Source organism: Myxine glutinosa, chromosome 5 (genome assembly GCF_964187855.1).
Source record: "Myxine glutinosa chromosome 5, kmMyxGlut1.1, whole genome shotgun sequence".
Lineage (NCBI taxonomy): Eukaryota > Metazoa > Chordata > Myxini > Myxiniformes > Myxinidae > Myxine > Myxine glutinosa.
Genome location: NC_136265.1, coordinates 74,784,836 through 74,801,700, shown reverse-complemented (window position 1 = coordinate 74,801,700; position 16,865 = coordinate 74,784,836). Strand labels below are relative to the sequence as shown.

Here is a 16,865-nt window from a genome sequence, read left to right as displayed (position 1 = left end):
TGAATTTAGACCATGTAGTCAGGGAGACGTATAAGAGATTGAATTTCTTTTTTTTGACGTGGAATGAGTTGGAGAGGAAATTGAGAAAAGCCTTTTAAATAGGAAGAAAAACAGCGTGTTGTAATATACCACTGAATAAAACACTGAAGGGGAAAGTTTAAACATATTTAAATAATATTTAAACAGAACCATGAACAATCTTATATGCACAAAATACCAACGGGGGGGAGAGCCGAGAGGGACCACCACGAGTCACGTGAACAGGGCAAAAGGTGGATGGCAAGGAGATAATGGGTGTGGGGCGAACAGCACACCTGGACAGAAAGTACAGGATGAGACAAAAACAGCACACGTGGAGAAAGGAAAATAAATGTTTTTGGTTATTTTTTTATTTTATTTTTTGGGGGGGGGGGGGGGGCATTTAAAAGGTTAGACAAAGAGTATTATGTTCGGGGTAGAAGGGAAAAAACTAAGAGCCAACCAAAACACGATGTAGGGGACTTAAGTTAACAAACACCGACGGAGGTACAAGGCCGCACACGCGGAGCAGAACACGATTAATTAATTACGAGTTACAGGAAATTCAAACCAAAACGAACTATAAACAAACAATAACGCATGGACGATAAAATAACGAGTTGAAATTTGACAAACACACGAATGAAAAAATAACCGCTTTGGATGCCCGGAGAGAACCAAGCCTCAAGGTCGGAAGCTTCAACAACTCGGCCGCGTGACACGAAATACTCGACTATTTTTTACAAGTATTAAAGATTAACACCGATAAATCTTCCGAGGGACACGCAAAAGGTACACACACGGAAGATAAATACAGTTTCGACAAAAATACAAATGTGACAATTACTTAACTTCGGCCGTGCGTGAAGATCGTGGAACAGCTTCGAAAAACCCTGACCGCCCCAACAAAATTTCGTGAGATCACCTAATTCGATCACCTAATTAATCGATTAATTTATCAATAAATCAAAAATAGCCTTGGCAGCCAAATCACTTTGTTATTGTCGTGTTCAAATATCAGCTTTCTAGCTCAAAAGGTGCCTGAGATATTGCCCAGATGTGAAAGGAAATAAATAAGTACTTAATTAATCGATAATAATTATGTAACTTATCAATCAATTGATTAATCAAAAAACAAAAAAGACCGTTTTTGCCAAAGCACTTGCTCACTGTTCCGAAATTTCAGCTTCCAAGCTCAAAGGATGGCTGAGATATCTCCCGCACAAACAAACAAACAAGAAAACAAACAAACAAGAAAGAAACCAGAGTGAAAACTGAATACACCCTTTCAGCGTGCGTCATTGCTGTCATGCAGCGCCTGGAGATGGCATAGGAAAGGAGCGGTGTACAATAAACCTTCAAATCAATACTATTGTTGGTCCTTCCAAATAAATCAAAATATTGGTCCTTCCGCTTCCGGTTTCTCGATCGAGGTGGCGACTTTTGTTCTCTCCGGGCATCAAAAGTTAAGTTATTTTTCCATTCGTGTGTTTGTTAAATTTCCACTCGTTATTTTATCGTCCATGGGTTATTGTTTGTTTCACGTTCGTTTTACTTTTAATTTCCTGCAACTCTGAATTAATTAATCGATTTCTGTTTACTCCGTGTGCGCGGCCTTGTACCCTGAGGCTTCCCCCGTCAGTGGTTGTGAACTTAAGTTCCTTACTTCGCTGTTTTGCTTGGTTCTTAAATTTTTCCCTTCTCCCCCGAACTTCCCCGAACATCTACTCTTTGTTTGACGTTTTACATCACCCCCCCCCCCCCCCACCCCCCAAAAACAAACAAACAAAAAAAAACATTTATTTCCTTTTCTCCACATGTGTGTCCCTGGTGTGTACCCCGGTTTGGAATAGGTACACCGTATCCCTGCTAGGTACACCGTAAGAGGCATCTAAAAGGGTTGGCGTCAGGAAGGGCATCTGGCCATAAAAACATTGCCTCAAGAAGGGAACCATGACAATTACAACTACATATGGGCAGGGTACAACCCGAAGTACCCCGTGGGGGACCCCACTCCCTCTCGTCAAAACTCAAGGTGGGGAACCCGATCGAAGCAAGGGTGGAAATCACTCCATTTATGACGACGAAACGTCTGATGCCCGACGTGGAGATCGGTTTCTGAGGTTTGGGACATGGAATGTCAGGACAATGACCGGGAGATCAGGAGAAGTGGTGGAAGTATTGGTCAGAAGAAGAGTGGACATATGTTGTGTGCAGGTGACGAGATGGAAGGGAAGTGGTGTGAGGATGGTGACGTGTAGGCAGGGACAGAAATACAAGTTTGTGTGGCAAGGGTGCCCAGAAGGCATGCATGGTGTTGGTGTCCTGTTTTCTCAGGAGTTTGTAGACAGTGTGGTGAGTGCGACGAGAGTGAGTGATAGGTTGATGATGGTGAAAATGATGATTGGAAAGCTCTTGGTGAACGTCATCTCGGGATATGCTTCGCAGGTGGGTCGGATCGATGAAGAGAAGGACAAGTTTTGGTGTGCAATAGAGAAGCTGATGGAAAACGTGACAGATGAGGAAGTTGTTGTGGTGGCAGTTGACCTAAATGGACATGTGGGAAGGAGCATGGACAGTTGTGAGGGAGTTCATGGGGGTTACGGATATAGTGTGAGAAATGGAGAAGGTGAAAGGATTTTGGTGTTTGCTGATGGAGCTGATTTGTTGATTTGTAATACTAAGTTCCAGAAAGAGGATAATAAGCTTGTTACATACACGTCAGGTGGGTCGACGACAACCGTTGACTACCTGATGGTGCGTAGGTGAGATGGGGGGCACCTCCGGGACACAAAGGTGATCCCGGGGGAGGAGGCTGTTTCACAGCACCACTTGGTTGTCTGCGACATAAGGGAGAAAGGTGCGAGGAGAGCTCGGCGGGTGAAGTACCAACCAAGAATGAAGGTGTGGAGGTTGAAAGAGGTGACAGTGAGGGAGGCATTAAAAGAGAGACTGAGTATGGTAAAGGAAGATGTGGTTGAGCTTGAAAGTGGTTGGATGTAATGAAAGATAGTCTGTTGGGAGCCGTTGGTGAGGTGTGTGGATGGACAAAAGCACCACCGAGGCACTCGGAAACATGGTGGTGGGATGATGAAGTTGGAAAGAGGATTGACGAGAAGAGGAAGAAGTTCAAGGAGCGGCAGAAGGGGACGGGGGCAGAAAAGGCAGAGCATGAAAGTTTTAAGGCAGCCATGAAGGCTGCAAAGAAAGGGGAAGCAAAGGCGCAGAAGGCATGCAGGAAAATGTTCGGAGAACGCTTGGATTTGGAAGAGGGTCAGAGAGCGGTATTCAGGATTGCAAAGCAGATAGCGAAAGAGAGGTGTGATGCGTTGGGTGTGAGTTGCTTGAAGGCTGAAGTGGGACAAGTCGTTGTGGACCCAGATGGAACTAAAGGAAGATGGAAGAGATATATGGAAATGCTGTTGAATGAGGAGAATGAATGGGTTGGCAACATAGAGAGTAACCCAGTTTTAGGACCGGCAGAGAAGATGACTGAGAAGGAAGTTGAGGAAGCGATAAAAGCAATGAAGAGTGGAAAAGCGGGAGGGCCGACGGGAGTTGTGGGAGATATGTTGAAGGCAGCAGGAAGTTGGGGTGTGAAGAGAATGACAGAGATCTGTAATCTGGGGGTGAAACAAGGCCGCATTCCAGTGGATTGGGAACTGAGTATCCTCATCCCTCTGTACAAAGGGAAAGGTGACCCCCTGGACTGTGGCTCGTACCGAGCGATAAAGTTATTGGAGCATGGAATGAAGGTATTGGAAAGGGTGTTGGAGAGGAGGATAAGGAAGAAAGTGAAGATCGACGAAATGCATTTTGGATTTATGCCAGGAAGAGGCACGACAGGCGCTTTTTATTGTAAGGCAGTTGCAGAAGTACATGGAGAAGAGGAAGAAGTTGTTTCTTGGGCTTGTTGATCTGGAGAAAGCATTCTATGGGGTTCCACGAGAAGTAGTGACATGGGCATTGAGGAAGTTAGGATTGGAGGAATGGTTGATCAGAGTACTGATGGCAATGTACGAAAGAGCGCGCACAGCTGTGAGGACGAAGGACGGGAACAGTGGTGAGTTTGAGGTGAAGGTGGGAGTGCATCAGGGGTCGGTACGAAGTCCACTACTATTTGTAGCTGTGATGGAGGTGCTGGCTCGGAACGTAAAGGAGGGTTTGCTATGGGAGTTGTTTGCAGATGATCTGGTGTGGATTGCAGAAAGTATGGATGGACTGAAGGAGAAGATGAACAAGTGGAAGGAATGTATGGAGACAAAAGGTCTGACGGTGAATATCAGAAAGACGAAGGTGATGGCAAGTGGTAAAGCATGCGGTGAGGAGGAAAGAACTGGGAAGTGGCCATGTGCTGTGTGCAAGAAGGATGTCGGAGTGGACTCCATTCAATGTACAATTTGCGCTGAGTGGGTTCGTCAAAAATGTCGTGGTTTGAGAGGGTCATTAACCAGTGTGGCAGCTACATTCAAGTGTAAGGTGTGCACAGAGGGAGCTGCAGATGGAGGAAATGTTGAGTTGGATCTTGGAGACGGCGTGAAGCTGGAAGGTGTGAAAACATTTTGCTGCCTTGGAGACATGCTGAATGGAGAAGGCGGATCAGACTTGGCAACGGTTGCTAGAGTGACGTGCATGGAAGAAGTTTTGGGAACTGAGTGGCGTGCTGACGAGGAGGGGAGTGTCATTGAAGCTGAAGGGAAAGGTGGATGCTGCATGTGTGAGAAGTGTTATGATTTATGGAAGTGAGACATGGGTGATGAACGAAGAGCAGCAACGAAGGCTGGAATGGGTGGAAATGCGAATGGTTCGGTGGATGTGCGGAGTATCGTTGAGAGAGAGGAAGACAAATGATGAATTGCGAAAGATGAATGGAATAGACTCTGTGATGGATGTTGTGAAGAGAAACAGGTTGAGATGGTTTGGTCATGTGTTGAGGAAGGATGAAAGTGACTGGTTGAGACGAGTGATGGAAATGAATGTAGAAGGAAGTAGAGGACGGGGAAGACCGAGAAAGACTTGGCTCAAGGTGGTGGAAGAAGAAATGCGGGCAAGGGGGCTAACAAGGGGAGATGCAGAAAATAGGGCAAAATGGAGAAGATTGTCATGGGGCCCGCAAGGCTAACCCCTGATAACCCCATCTCACCCCGCCCCCATTATCTCCTTGCCTTCCACCTTTTGCCCTGTTCATGTGACTCGTGGTTGTCCCTCTCGGCCCTCTCCCCATTGGTATTTTGTGAATATAACATTGTTGTTCACGGTTCTGTTTAAATATTATTTAAATATGTTTAAACTTTCCCCTGCAGTGTTTTATTAAGTGGTATATTACAACACGCTATTTTTCTTCCTATTTAAAAGGCTCTTTTCAATTTCCTCTTCAACTCATTCCACTTCAAAAAAAAATTCAATCTCTTACAATTCTTCCTCCCTACATGCTTTAAACTCAACCTCATTCCACCCCTCCTCTATCATTCTCAAACGGATCTCTGACTTGAAAATAACAATAAACCCAATTTGTTATAAATGTTCGTCTTTCATTAATCATCCACTTTCTAATCTCCCCCCTTGCCCCTCCCCTCCAAATCTCCCCCCTTGCCCCTCTCCTCCAAATCTCCCCCCTTGCCCCTCCCCTTCAAAACTCCCGCCCAACCCCTCCCCTTCAAATCTCCCCCCCTGCTACCCCTCTCCAATTCTCCCCCCTCACCCTCCTCCTCAAAGCTGCCTCCTCCCCACTTCGTCTCCCTTCTGTCTCACACCTCCACCTCCCCCAAACCTTCTACTTTCCTCTGCCCCCCCCCCCCCCCGCAAACAACCCCTAACTGTGCCTCATCCCATCACCATCAAACCTTTCGTCCTCCTCATCCTTCCCTTTCTTGTAACTCTTCTGTAATCCCTGACACACTATCAACTGCTCTCCCTACCTCCCCCTCTCATCCTTCATCTGACCGTACCCCTCCCCTGTCCTGCACCCGATGCTCCCCCTCTCTCTTCATTAACGGTATGACCTCCAACATCTGGGGCCTTCGATCAAACCTGATTGATCTCTCAATTCAGGTTGCTTCTGACAATCCAGACTTGATCTGCTTAACAGAAACTTTCCTCCTTCAAGATGTCTCTGATTCCTTAATATCTCTTCCTGGTTACTCGCTCCTCCGGTATGATAGACCTGAGCCTCGTCCTGGTGGTGGGGTTGCTATTTTTTTTAATCAAAAACTCTCTTCCCCACTCTCCTTGCACTGCCCTCTCTCCACCTCACCCCCAGGAGTACCTCTGGCTACGGCTTCCTCTCCGCTCCCACCTTTTGTTCATATGTCACGTCTCCCATCTCCCATCGTCTCCCGTCTCCCATCTCACGTCTCCCGTCTCCCATCTCCACTGCCTCCACCCCCCCAAACCATACCTCCACCCCCCCAAAAAAAAAAAAAAAAAAATTAAAAAAAATAATGTGTTCTGGACTGTCCTCCAAACAGTGATGACTCCATTTACATTTCGCTGTCTGACAACATGGACCAACATGGACCACTTCAAAAAAAGAAATTCAATATCTTATACGTCTCCCTCACTACATGGTCTAAATTCACATTCATTCCATCCCTCCTCCATCATCCTGAACCGGATTGCTAACTTGAAAATCACAACAAACCCAATTTGTTATCAATGTTCGTCTTTCATTAATCATCCACTTTCTAAACTCCCCTCTTGCCCCTCCCATCCAAATCCCCCCCCTTGCACCTACACTCCGAAACTTCCCCCTTGCCCCACCACTCTTAAACTCCCCCCTTGCCCCTCCACTCCTGAACTCCCCCCTTGCCCTTCCCCTCCTAAACTTCCCCTTTGCCCCTCCCCTCCTAATCCCCCCCCTTGCCCCTCCACTCCTGATCTCCCCCCTTTCCCCTTCCCTCCAAAACTCCCCCCTTGCCCCTCCCCTCCTAAACTCCCCCCTCACTCCTCCCCTTCAAAACTCCCCCCCAATCCCTCCCATTCAATTCTCCCCCCATACCATTCCTCTCCAATTCTCTCTCCTCCCCCCTCCTCCTCCAAGCTGCCTCCTCCCCACTTCGCCTCCCTTCTATCTCATACCTCCACCCCCCCAAACCTTCTACTTTCCTCTGCCCCCCCTCAAACAACCCCTCACTGTGCCGCATCCCTTCACCAGCAAACCTTTCATCCTCCTCATCCTTCCCTTTCTTGGAACTCTTCTGCAACATCTGAAACACTATCAACTGCTCTCCCTACCTCCCCCTCTCATCCTTCATCTTACCCTACTCCTCCCCTCCCCTGTCCTGTACCCGATGCTCCCCCTCTCTCTTCATTAACGGTATGGACCTCAAACATCCGGGGCCTTCGCTCAAACCTGACTGATCTCTCCATACAGGTTGCTTCTGACAATCCAGACTTGATCTGCTTAACAGAGACTTTCCTCCTTCAAGATGTCTCTGATTCCTTAATATCTCTTCCTGGTTACTCCCTCCTCCGGTATGATAGACCTGAGCCTCGGCCTGGTGGTGGGGTGGCTATCTTTGTCAAAAACTCTCTTCCTCACTCTCCTTGCACTGCTCTCCTTCCTCCTCACCCGCAGGAGTACCTCTGGTTACGGCTTCCTCTCCGCTCCCACCTTTTGTTCATATGTGTTCTGTACTGTCCCCCAAACAGTGATGACTCCATCTACATTTCAATGTCTGACAACATGGACCAACTTCTATCCACTCATCCCAACTCTCTCTTCCTCATATGTGGTGACTTCAACTGTCATCATGCCACCTGGTTGGGTGTGGGTTCCTCTCTCACTAGTCATGGCACCTCAGCAAAGGACTTCTGTGACTCACTGGGATTGACACAATCTGTCAATTTCCCGACCCGGATCTCAGCCAATGGAGTATCTTCTCTTCTAGACTTGGTTATGACAAACTTCCCTGCTAATGTCTGCTGCTCTTCTTCTGCTCCAATCGGTTCTTCTGATCATGTGCTTGTCAAAGTGGACATCTCTCTGGCCATTCTCAGAGAGCCTCCTCAGCGTCGACGAGTCTGGCATTTCACTCAGGCCGACTGGGACGGTCTTCAAGCAGCCATCAATCGTCTGGATTGGTCTCCCATCTCCACTGCCTCTGACATCAATTCTTCCTGGGAATTCTTCCAAAGCAAACTGATCTCTCTCATGCACAGATTTATCCCATCTCGCCTTCAATTGTCTTACCCTTCCTCCCGTCCATGGTACACTGAATCTTGTGGTGAGGCAGTTGCCCTGAAACAACTTGCCTTTGCCTCTTGGAAGGCTAATCCAACTGAAGGAAATCTCAGTTCCTTCCACCAAGCTCGGAACAAGTGTGTGTCTACCCTCAGGAGTGCCAGGAAGCACTATCTCTCCTCACTCAAGAATGAACTCTCAAACCTGTCTCCTTCCTCCAAATCCTGGTGGCGTCTGGTCAAATCCGTTTCTGGTGTTTGTTCCCCCTCCATCCCCTCCCTTACCTCAAATGGCCACACAGTTGACATCGCACGTGACAAAGCCGAATGCCTCAACTCTGTGTTCGCCTCGAAATCCTTAGTCCCAAACCCATCTCTCTCTGTTCCCACCTTTCCCAGTCGAACCCAACTGCTCCTGGACTCTGTGTCCTTCTCTCCTGACAAGGTGGAGGAGTTTTTGTCAAACCTCGACTCTGATTCTGCAACTGGACCAGACGGCATCAGCCCACGGGTCCTAAAATCCTGCTCTGCCGCTCTATCTCACCCTCTCTCTATTCTTTTCACCCTATCTTTTGCTCAAGGTCATCTGCCAGCATCCTGGAAATCAGCTAACATTACCGCTTTACACAAAAAAGGTGCAAAAACAGATCCTTGCAACTACAGACCAATCAGCCTGCTCCCAATTATCAGCAAAGTCATGGAATCCATCATTGCTTCGGATATGAAATCTTTCCTCTTCTCCAATGGCTTGATCTCTGATCATCAATTTGGTTTCAGACCAGGTCACTCTACTCTGGACATGCTGCTTCTGCTGTCTCAACAATGGATGGAGGTCCTCAATGCCAAACAGGAAATCAGAGCTGTCTCCCTTGACATATCAAGGGCCTTTGATACGGTCTGGCACCCAGCTCTGCTCACCAAACTCTCCTCCTATGGTATCCATGGAAATCTCCATGCATGGCTTGCGGACTTCCTCTCTGGTCGTAGTCAACGTGTGGCCCTGAATGGATTTCTCTCATCTCCCCTTCCTGTTCAGGCTGGAGTTCCCCAAGGAAGTGTGCTGGGCCCTGTGCTTTTTCTGGTCTTTATCAATGATCTCTCTGACTCTCTGGAAAATCCTCTCTATCTCTTTGCTGATGACTCCACTCTCTGCCGCTCCATTCCTCTTCCCTCAGATCGGCAGTCTGCAGCCTCCTCACTCTCTGAAGACCTGGACAAAATCACAGACTGGTCAAACAAGTGGAACATGTCTTTCAATCCTGCCAAATCTCACTCTCTTACTATGTCTCTCCGAAAAGATCGACTGGACAACCCTCCCATCTACTTTCTCAACAATCCTCTCCAAGAAGTTCTGTCACTCAAGCTTTTGGGTCTCACTATCTGCCATGATCTTTCTTGGGAAAACCACATTTCCAAGCTGGCCTCCAAAGCCAGTCGCCGACTGGGCATCCTCCGTCGTGCGAAGTCCTTCCTCGGCACACCTGAGCTCCTCACCACATACAAGGCTTTCATCCGCAGCTCAATGGAATACTGTTTTCCCCTATGGGCTGGTGCTCCTGCCTCACACCTGGCTCGGCTTCATGCTGTTGAATCCAAAGCTTTCAAAATCATTGGAATCTCCCGCGATGAAGCTATCTCTGAGGGCCTTTCACTCACTCACCGCAGGCAGGTAGGTGGTCTTTCTGTCTTCTACCGACTCCTCTCCGGCCTTGCTCCCCCAGCTCTCTCTGTGCTCTGTCCCCCAAATATTCCTACAGGTCGCACAAGATCTGCCAGCAACCCTCTGATGGTTAAACTGCCGAAATCTCGGCTCTCTGCTCACCTTCACTCTTTCATTCCTCTTTTCTCCCGCCTGTGGAACAAACTCCCACACTCCCTTCAATCCCTCTCCTCCCTCCAGGTCTTTAAAACAGCTGTTCACCACCATCTCTTATCTTCCCCCATCCATAACCTTGATCTTTTCTACCCCCACTAATTCACCCCAGATCCACCTTGTTTGAAATTCCAACTTATTTCCTGGAAATCCTGGCAATGTCCATATGTTTATACCTCTCCCACCCCCCCCCCCTTCACATGCCTCCCCCCCTTCACATGCCTCCCCCCCTTCACATGCCTCCCCCCCAAAGCCCTCTCCCTCCCACAGATCTCTCGATGTCTCCATGTCTCTCGGTCCCTGCTCTCAAATGTTGTGTTTGTGTCCTTCCCCCTCTCTCCCCATCTTGTCTACCGCTCCCGATGTTATTTGTTTTATGTGTCTGTTTGTCTTTCTGTGTGATTAATGTTCGCTCTTTCACGAGCCTCGATCTTGTATACAAAAAAAAATAAAAAAAATAAAAATAAATAAATATGTGTTCTGTACTGTCCTCCAAACAGTGATGACTCCATTTACATTTCGCTGTCTGACAACATGGACCAACTTCTATCCACTCATCCAAACTCTCTCTCTTCCTCATATGTGGCGACTTCAACTGTCATCATGCCAGCTGGCTGGGTGTGGGTTCCACTCTCACCAGTCATGGCATCTCAGCAAAGGACTTCTGCGATTCATTGGGACTGACACAATCTGTCAATTTCCCGATCCGGATCTCAGTCAATGGAGTGTCTTCTCTTCTGGACTTGGTTATGACAAACTTCCCTGCAAATGTCTGCTGCTCTTCTTCTGCTCCAATCGGTTCTTCTGATCATGTGCTTGTTTCAGTGAACATCTCTCTGGCCATTCTCAGAGAGCCTCCTCAGCGTCGACGAGTCTCGCATTTCACTCAGGCCGACTGGCACGGTCTGCAAGCAGCCATCAATCATCTGGACTGGTCTCCCATCTCTACTGCCTCTGACATCAATGTAGTCAACGTGTGGCCCTGAATGGATTTCTCTCATCTCCCCTTCCTATTCAGGCTGGAGTTCCTCAAGGCAGTGTTCTGGGCCCTGTGCTTTTTCTGGTCTTCATCAATGATCTCTCCGACTCTCTGGAAAATCCTCTCTATCTCTTTGCTGATGACTCCCCTCTCTGCCGCTCCATTCCTCATCCCTCAGATCCGCAGTCTGCAGCCTCCTCACTCTCTGCAGACCTGGACAAAATCATCGACTGGTCAAGCAAGTGGAACATGTCTTTCAATACTGACAAATCTCACACTCTTACTATGTCTCTCCGAAAAGACCGACTGGACAACCCTCCCATCTACTTTCTCAACAATCCTCTCCAAGAAGTTCTGACACTCAAGCTTTTGGGTCTCACTATCTACCATGATCTTTCCTCGGAAAACCACATTTCCAAGCTGGCCTCCAAAGCCTGTCGCCGACTGGGCATCCTCCATCATGCGAAGTCCTTCCTTGGCACACCTAAGCTCCTCACCACATACAAGGCTTTCATCCGCAGCTCAATGGAATACTGTTCTCCCCTCTGGGCCGGTGCTCCTGCCTCACACCTAGCTCGCCTTCACACTGTCGAAACCAAAGCTTTCAGAATCATTCGAATCTTCCGCGATGAAACTAACTCCGAGGGCCTTTCACTCACTCACCGCAGGCAGGTTGGTGGTCTTTCTGTCTTCTACTGAGTCCGCTCTGGCCTTGTTCCCCCAGCTCTCTCTGTGCTCTGTCCCACAAATATTCCTACAGGTCGCACAAGACCTGGAGGAATAAATCAAAGAATAAACTGCCAAAATCTAGGCTCTCTGCTCACCTTCATTCTTTCATTCCTCTTTTCTCCTGCCTCTGGAACAAACTTCCCCACTCCCTTCAATCCCACTCCTCCCTGCAGGTCTTTAAAACGGCTGTTCACCACCATCTCTTATCTTCCCCCATCCTAAACCTTGATCTTTTCTACCCCCGCTAATTCACCCCAGATCCACTTTGTTGAAATACCGACTTCTTTCTTGGAAGTCCTTGCAGTGTCCATTATGTTTTTTACTTTTCCCACCTCCCCCCAAGCCCTCTCCCTCCCACAGATCTCTCGATGTCTCTGCTCTCAAATGTTGTGTTTATGTCCTTCCCCCTCTCTCCCCATCTTGTCTACCGCTCCCCTTATTATATGTTTTATGTGTCGGTTTGACTTTTTATGTGATTATTGTTAGCTCTTTCACGAGCCTCGATCTTGTATGCAAAATAATAATAATAATAATACTGCACCAAAGCTTTGTTCCTTCTTTGTTTTTTTTGTTGTTTTGTTAAGGATGTTTGTCTTTTCAGATTCGATTGTGAAAGTGAAGGTGGAATCTGAGTTTGAGGATGATCCAACATCTCGAGAGAAAGGTCTGAACCACAACAACATTCTGCTTGTTCTGTTTCAAACAGGTATGTGTGCATGTCCAATGTACGTACTGAGGTTGTTCTCTGGAGAGATGCTGCTGTTGGACTTTTCTTAAGACCATGGAGTGATTAAACGACCCAACTCATTAATAACGGATTCTCCTCTGCACATTGAATCATCACAATATTTGTTTGAGATGTTCAGGGTACATCTTCTTGAGAGTTTGCTTCTGTATCCACCTTGTTCACCCCATGCAGCCTCCCCTACCTCTCATTCCTCCCCACATCTTCTACTTGTCTCGATTTGTCCCTTAACCCCGCCGTTCTTGTGTTTTCTCTTTATTTATGGCGTTCCTTTTGTTTTGTTACGTCCCGATCCATTCTGTTTTACCTCCTCCACCAGCGGCGACTTTGTCAACAAAAAAAGAAAAGGACGTGCTTGTATTGATGGATGTGTGGAAACGGTTAGATGATGAGTAAATTTGTAAAAATATTTAGATCAACCAAAAATTCGGATCAGATGTCCTATAAATAACATCATTCACTCTGGACACTCACATTACACAATGCAAAATAAGGAGAGAATAAAGTTGTTGCAATTGCACGTTGTCATATGTTTAGGTGTTTCAGGATTTAATTGAATATTGTCATGTCATAAGCCCAGCTAACGCAGGCATTCTGAGCCAGGGTTCCAATACCTCTGTGACTGACCGAAGGCAAAAGGTGGGAAAAAAAAAATTCTCATAATTAAAATGGTTTCTTTTCTCCACCCACCGAAGGTAGACGGAGGTTATGTTTTCACCACTGTCTGTTTGTCTACTGGATATCACAAAAAGTTGTGGACAGATTCGGATGGAATTCGGTGGGCAGTTTGGGTGTGTGACTGGGACGAATTGGTTTGATTTTTGGTGAAGATCGACATCCATATTCGGATAAAATCCTGATTAGAAAGGAAGTAGCAGGGCAATTACCGAGAAGCTGCTTCAATCTCCTATATCCTTGGATGTAAGAAAGTGTACAACGTGGCATTGCTCAGAGGGAGTCCTGTGCTTTATGAGCTTGGTCTTCAATGTCGTCTGTAGGACATTCGTTGGAGGTTGGAGTAAAATATCCATCACCTTCGTTGCATAGTCTGGTGACAAGGAGCCAACAATGCATTTGAACTACGTAAACTCTGGAGTGATGTTTCCGGGATCGAATTGAGCTTTGACTTACGTACACCACAGCTGCGGGTCACGAGGCCAGAACTGCAGCAGCTTCAACGAAATTGCTGGCACTGATAAAGCTGGTTGAGCATCCGGGAAGGGTATTACTGGCCGTTCGTTTCCGCCAACTCGTTGCGTGCTAGAAACACCTTGTCCATCCCTTTGAGAATCACGTCATGGACATCAATTTAGTGTGGAAGGAAAGATATCCAAGACGTTGGAATTCCGAGCCAAGTCTTTATTAAACTTTATCATTGAAGCCTCTGCCGAAGCCCCTTTCCAAAAAACCAAAAAATCGCCAATAAACCAAAGGTAAATAAAGCGTATTCACATATTAGAAAACAAAGGTAAAATTATGCCGTGGTCGTGCCTTTTGAAAGCACATAGCACTTTCTTGATGTGATTGTGCTTAAGTCCTCCACCTGGCCTCATCTCCACAGGAGGTTTTACAAAATACACCCTCACCATATTCTGCTCTGATAGTTACAATCATTGCTGTGACAGTGCACATGTTATGTACAACGTACCCCTGTGAGACCCATAATTTTTTTTCAATTAACCCCCTCCTTTGTTGACCTCTTTGGTTAAGTAGGAAAATGAGTTTGCCTGTTGTAGACTCCAAGTGTTTCTCCCACGACTTCGAATTATTATTTTGGTTTTGAATTGCTTGTTTATCCCTTCCTTTGTTGTAATGAACTGCCGTCACATGGTTTTCAGGTGAAGCTCAAATAGTGAAGTCAGTATCCTTCCAAAACAACCTCCTTCAGACTTCCCAGGATGCTTTGAGCTGTAATCATGTAAAGCAGGAACCATGTGATTCTCCACCCACGGAGCCAATCAAAGCTGTTCAGCTGCTCGAAGGTAAGCCGAGCTGTCCATAGATCACATCACATTGTGTTTACTTGTTTAGTTCATTCTTTCACATTTCAATAATTTGTTTCAAAACTTGCAGAAAGCCGGGTCCATTTAAATTGTTTTCACTAAAATGTTTATGTGAGCGAGACAGGGATACGTGTTCCATTTAAAATACACTTTACACAAAAAATACGCGTATTCAAGATTTTCTCATCACGTCGGACAAGTCGGTCACAGCAATTTCAAAATCCTGAGACGTCGATCGGTCGTGTTCCAATCACCTACACCAACTTTGGGTGATTTTCTGTAGAAAGGAGTTCAAAACTGAGTTACAGTCACGTGGAAAAGTAAGTACAGTAGTACACCCCATGTAAAGTTTTGATCTTTTCAACATATTTCAACATACAGCTATTTGATCTTTATTTCAACAATATTGATAGATAAAGGTGATAAAATATAACAAATATCATTAAACATTTCCATTTTGAAGTCCATTGTATAATTTAAATAAACATAAATGCAAATTTTGCATGCTCATGGTGTTTCCCCCCTCAAGGGATTTAAAAAGATCTCCAAACAATTTGAAATCAATCATTCGACTGTCCGGAAGATCATCTACAAGTGTAGAAGATTCCAAACAACTGCCAACTTGTTCAGGCCAGGCCGCCCCAGCAAGTTCAGCCTGAGAGCAGACCGCAAGAGGCGCAAGATGCTGAAATAAGTCTCTAAGAACCCCCCAGAATGTCATCACGGGACCTACAGGTAGCTCTTGCCACTGTTGATGTCAAAGTGCACGAGTCTACCATTAGAAAGAGGCTCCACAAATTTGATCTACGTGGGAGGTGTGCCAGGAGGAAACCTTTGCTGTCCAGAAAGAACATCAGGGCAAGACTAAAGTTTGCCAATAAACACCAAGGCAAAGACCAGCACTTCTGGAACAATGTGCTCTGGACAGATGAGTCAAAGGTAGAGCTATTTGGCCACAGTACCAGAAGACATGTTTGGCGAAAACCAAAGACAGCATTTGACCACAAGAACCTGATACCTAGTGTAAAGCATGGTGGTGGAAATATTATGGTTTGGGGCAGCTTTGCTGCATCAGGGCCTGGGCAGCTCACCATCATAGAATCCACTATGAATTTTTCATTGTACCAGAGGTTGCTTGAGGATAATGTGAGGCCATCTGTTGGAAAGTTGAAGCTCAACCGAAGGTGGAACTTGCAACATGACAATGACCCTAAACATACCAGTAAATCCACCAAGGAATGGCTGAAAAGACAGAAATGGAGGGTTCTGGAATGGCCAAGTCAAAGACCGGATCTAAATCCCATCGTGATGTTGTGTGGGGGATTTGAAACGAGCTGTGCATGCAACAAACCCCTCAAACATCGCACAGTTGAAAGAATTCTGCATGGAGGAGTGGGCAAAAATGTCTCCCAGTCGATGTCAGAGACTGGTAGACAGTTATAAGAAATGCCTACTTGAGGTTGTTTCTGCCAAAGGGGGCAATACCACCTATTAGAGCCAAGGGTGTACTTACTTTTTCCACATCCGAAATTTTCATTGTGGTTTATTTAAATTATACAATGGACTACAAAATGTAAATGTTTCATGATATTTGTTATATTATATCACCTTTATCTATCAATATTGTTGAAATGAAGATCAGCGCAGAAAAGCTGTATGTTGAAATATGTTGAAAAAGTCAAAACTTTACATGGGGTGTACTTACTTTTTCACGTGATTGTACCTGACAATCTTGAACACATGTACTATTTCCTGGTTATTTTAATGCAACATATTAAGCCTGGACCCTTTCCTGCCACATCTGAGATGGTTTGTGGGGTCGGAAGTGAAAATGAACACCATTTATTCGATTATGTCCCTTATGCTCTGTGATCCTTTCGGTTTTTGATTTGAATTATTGGCAGCTGCTATCATCATTATCTCCGCCACCAAAGGTGGTCGGAGGTTATGTTTTCACCACTGTTTGTCTGTCTGTCTCTGCCTTTGAGCAGGATATCTCACAGTTATTGATGGATTTGGATGACACTTGGTGGGCAGGTTGGATGTGTATCAAGGCCAAATTGATAAGATTTTGGTGAAGATCTGGATCTGGAGACTAGAATTTCTTCAGTGATTCTTCATCATTCAAAGATTGGCCCAAAAACGATATACCGCACAATATTTCAATAACTTAAGGATGAGTTATGACAAAATGTGGTGTACGTGCTGGGTAGGTGACAAGAACAAGCCGATTAGATTTTGGTTAAGATCCGGATACAGATCCGGCCTGTCAGTGGAATACAAAACGTAAACCGTTCAGCCTGGGGAAGGTGTGTGCTCTCCGGAGTGCCCTTCTAG

The 16,865-nt window shown here is 46.1% G+C and overlaps 1 protein-coding gene across 1 annotated transcript in view; it reads left to right on the top strand.

Moving 5' to 3' along the window:
- Positions 1-16,865, top strand: part of LOC137427424 (uncharacterized) — a 109,425-nt gene that overhangs the window by 71,571 nt on the left and 20,989 nt on the right. The window contains exons 7-8 of the mRNA XM_078777080.1: positions 12,382-12,486; positions 14,364-14,507. Of these exons, the coding sequence (XP_078633206.1) occupies positions 12,382-12,486; positions 14,364-14,507 (249 nt within the window). The remainder of the gene's footprint in view (positions 1-12,381; positions 12,487-14,363; positions 14,508-16,865) is intronic.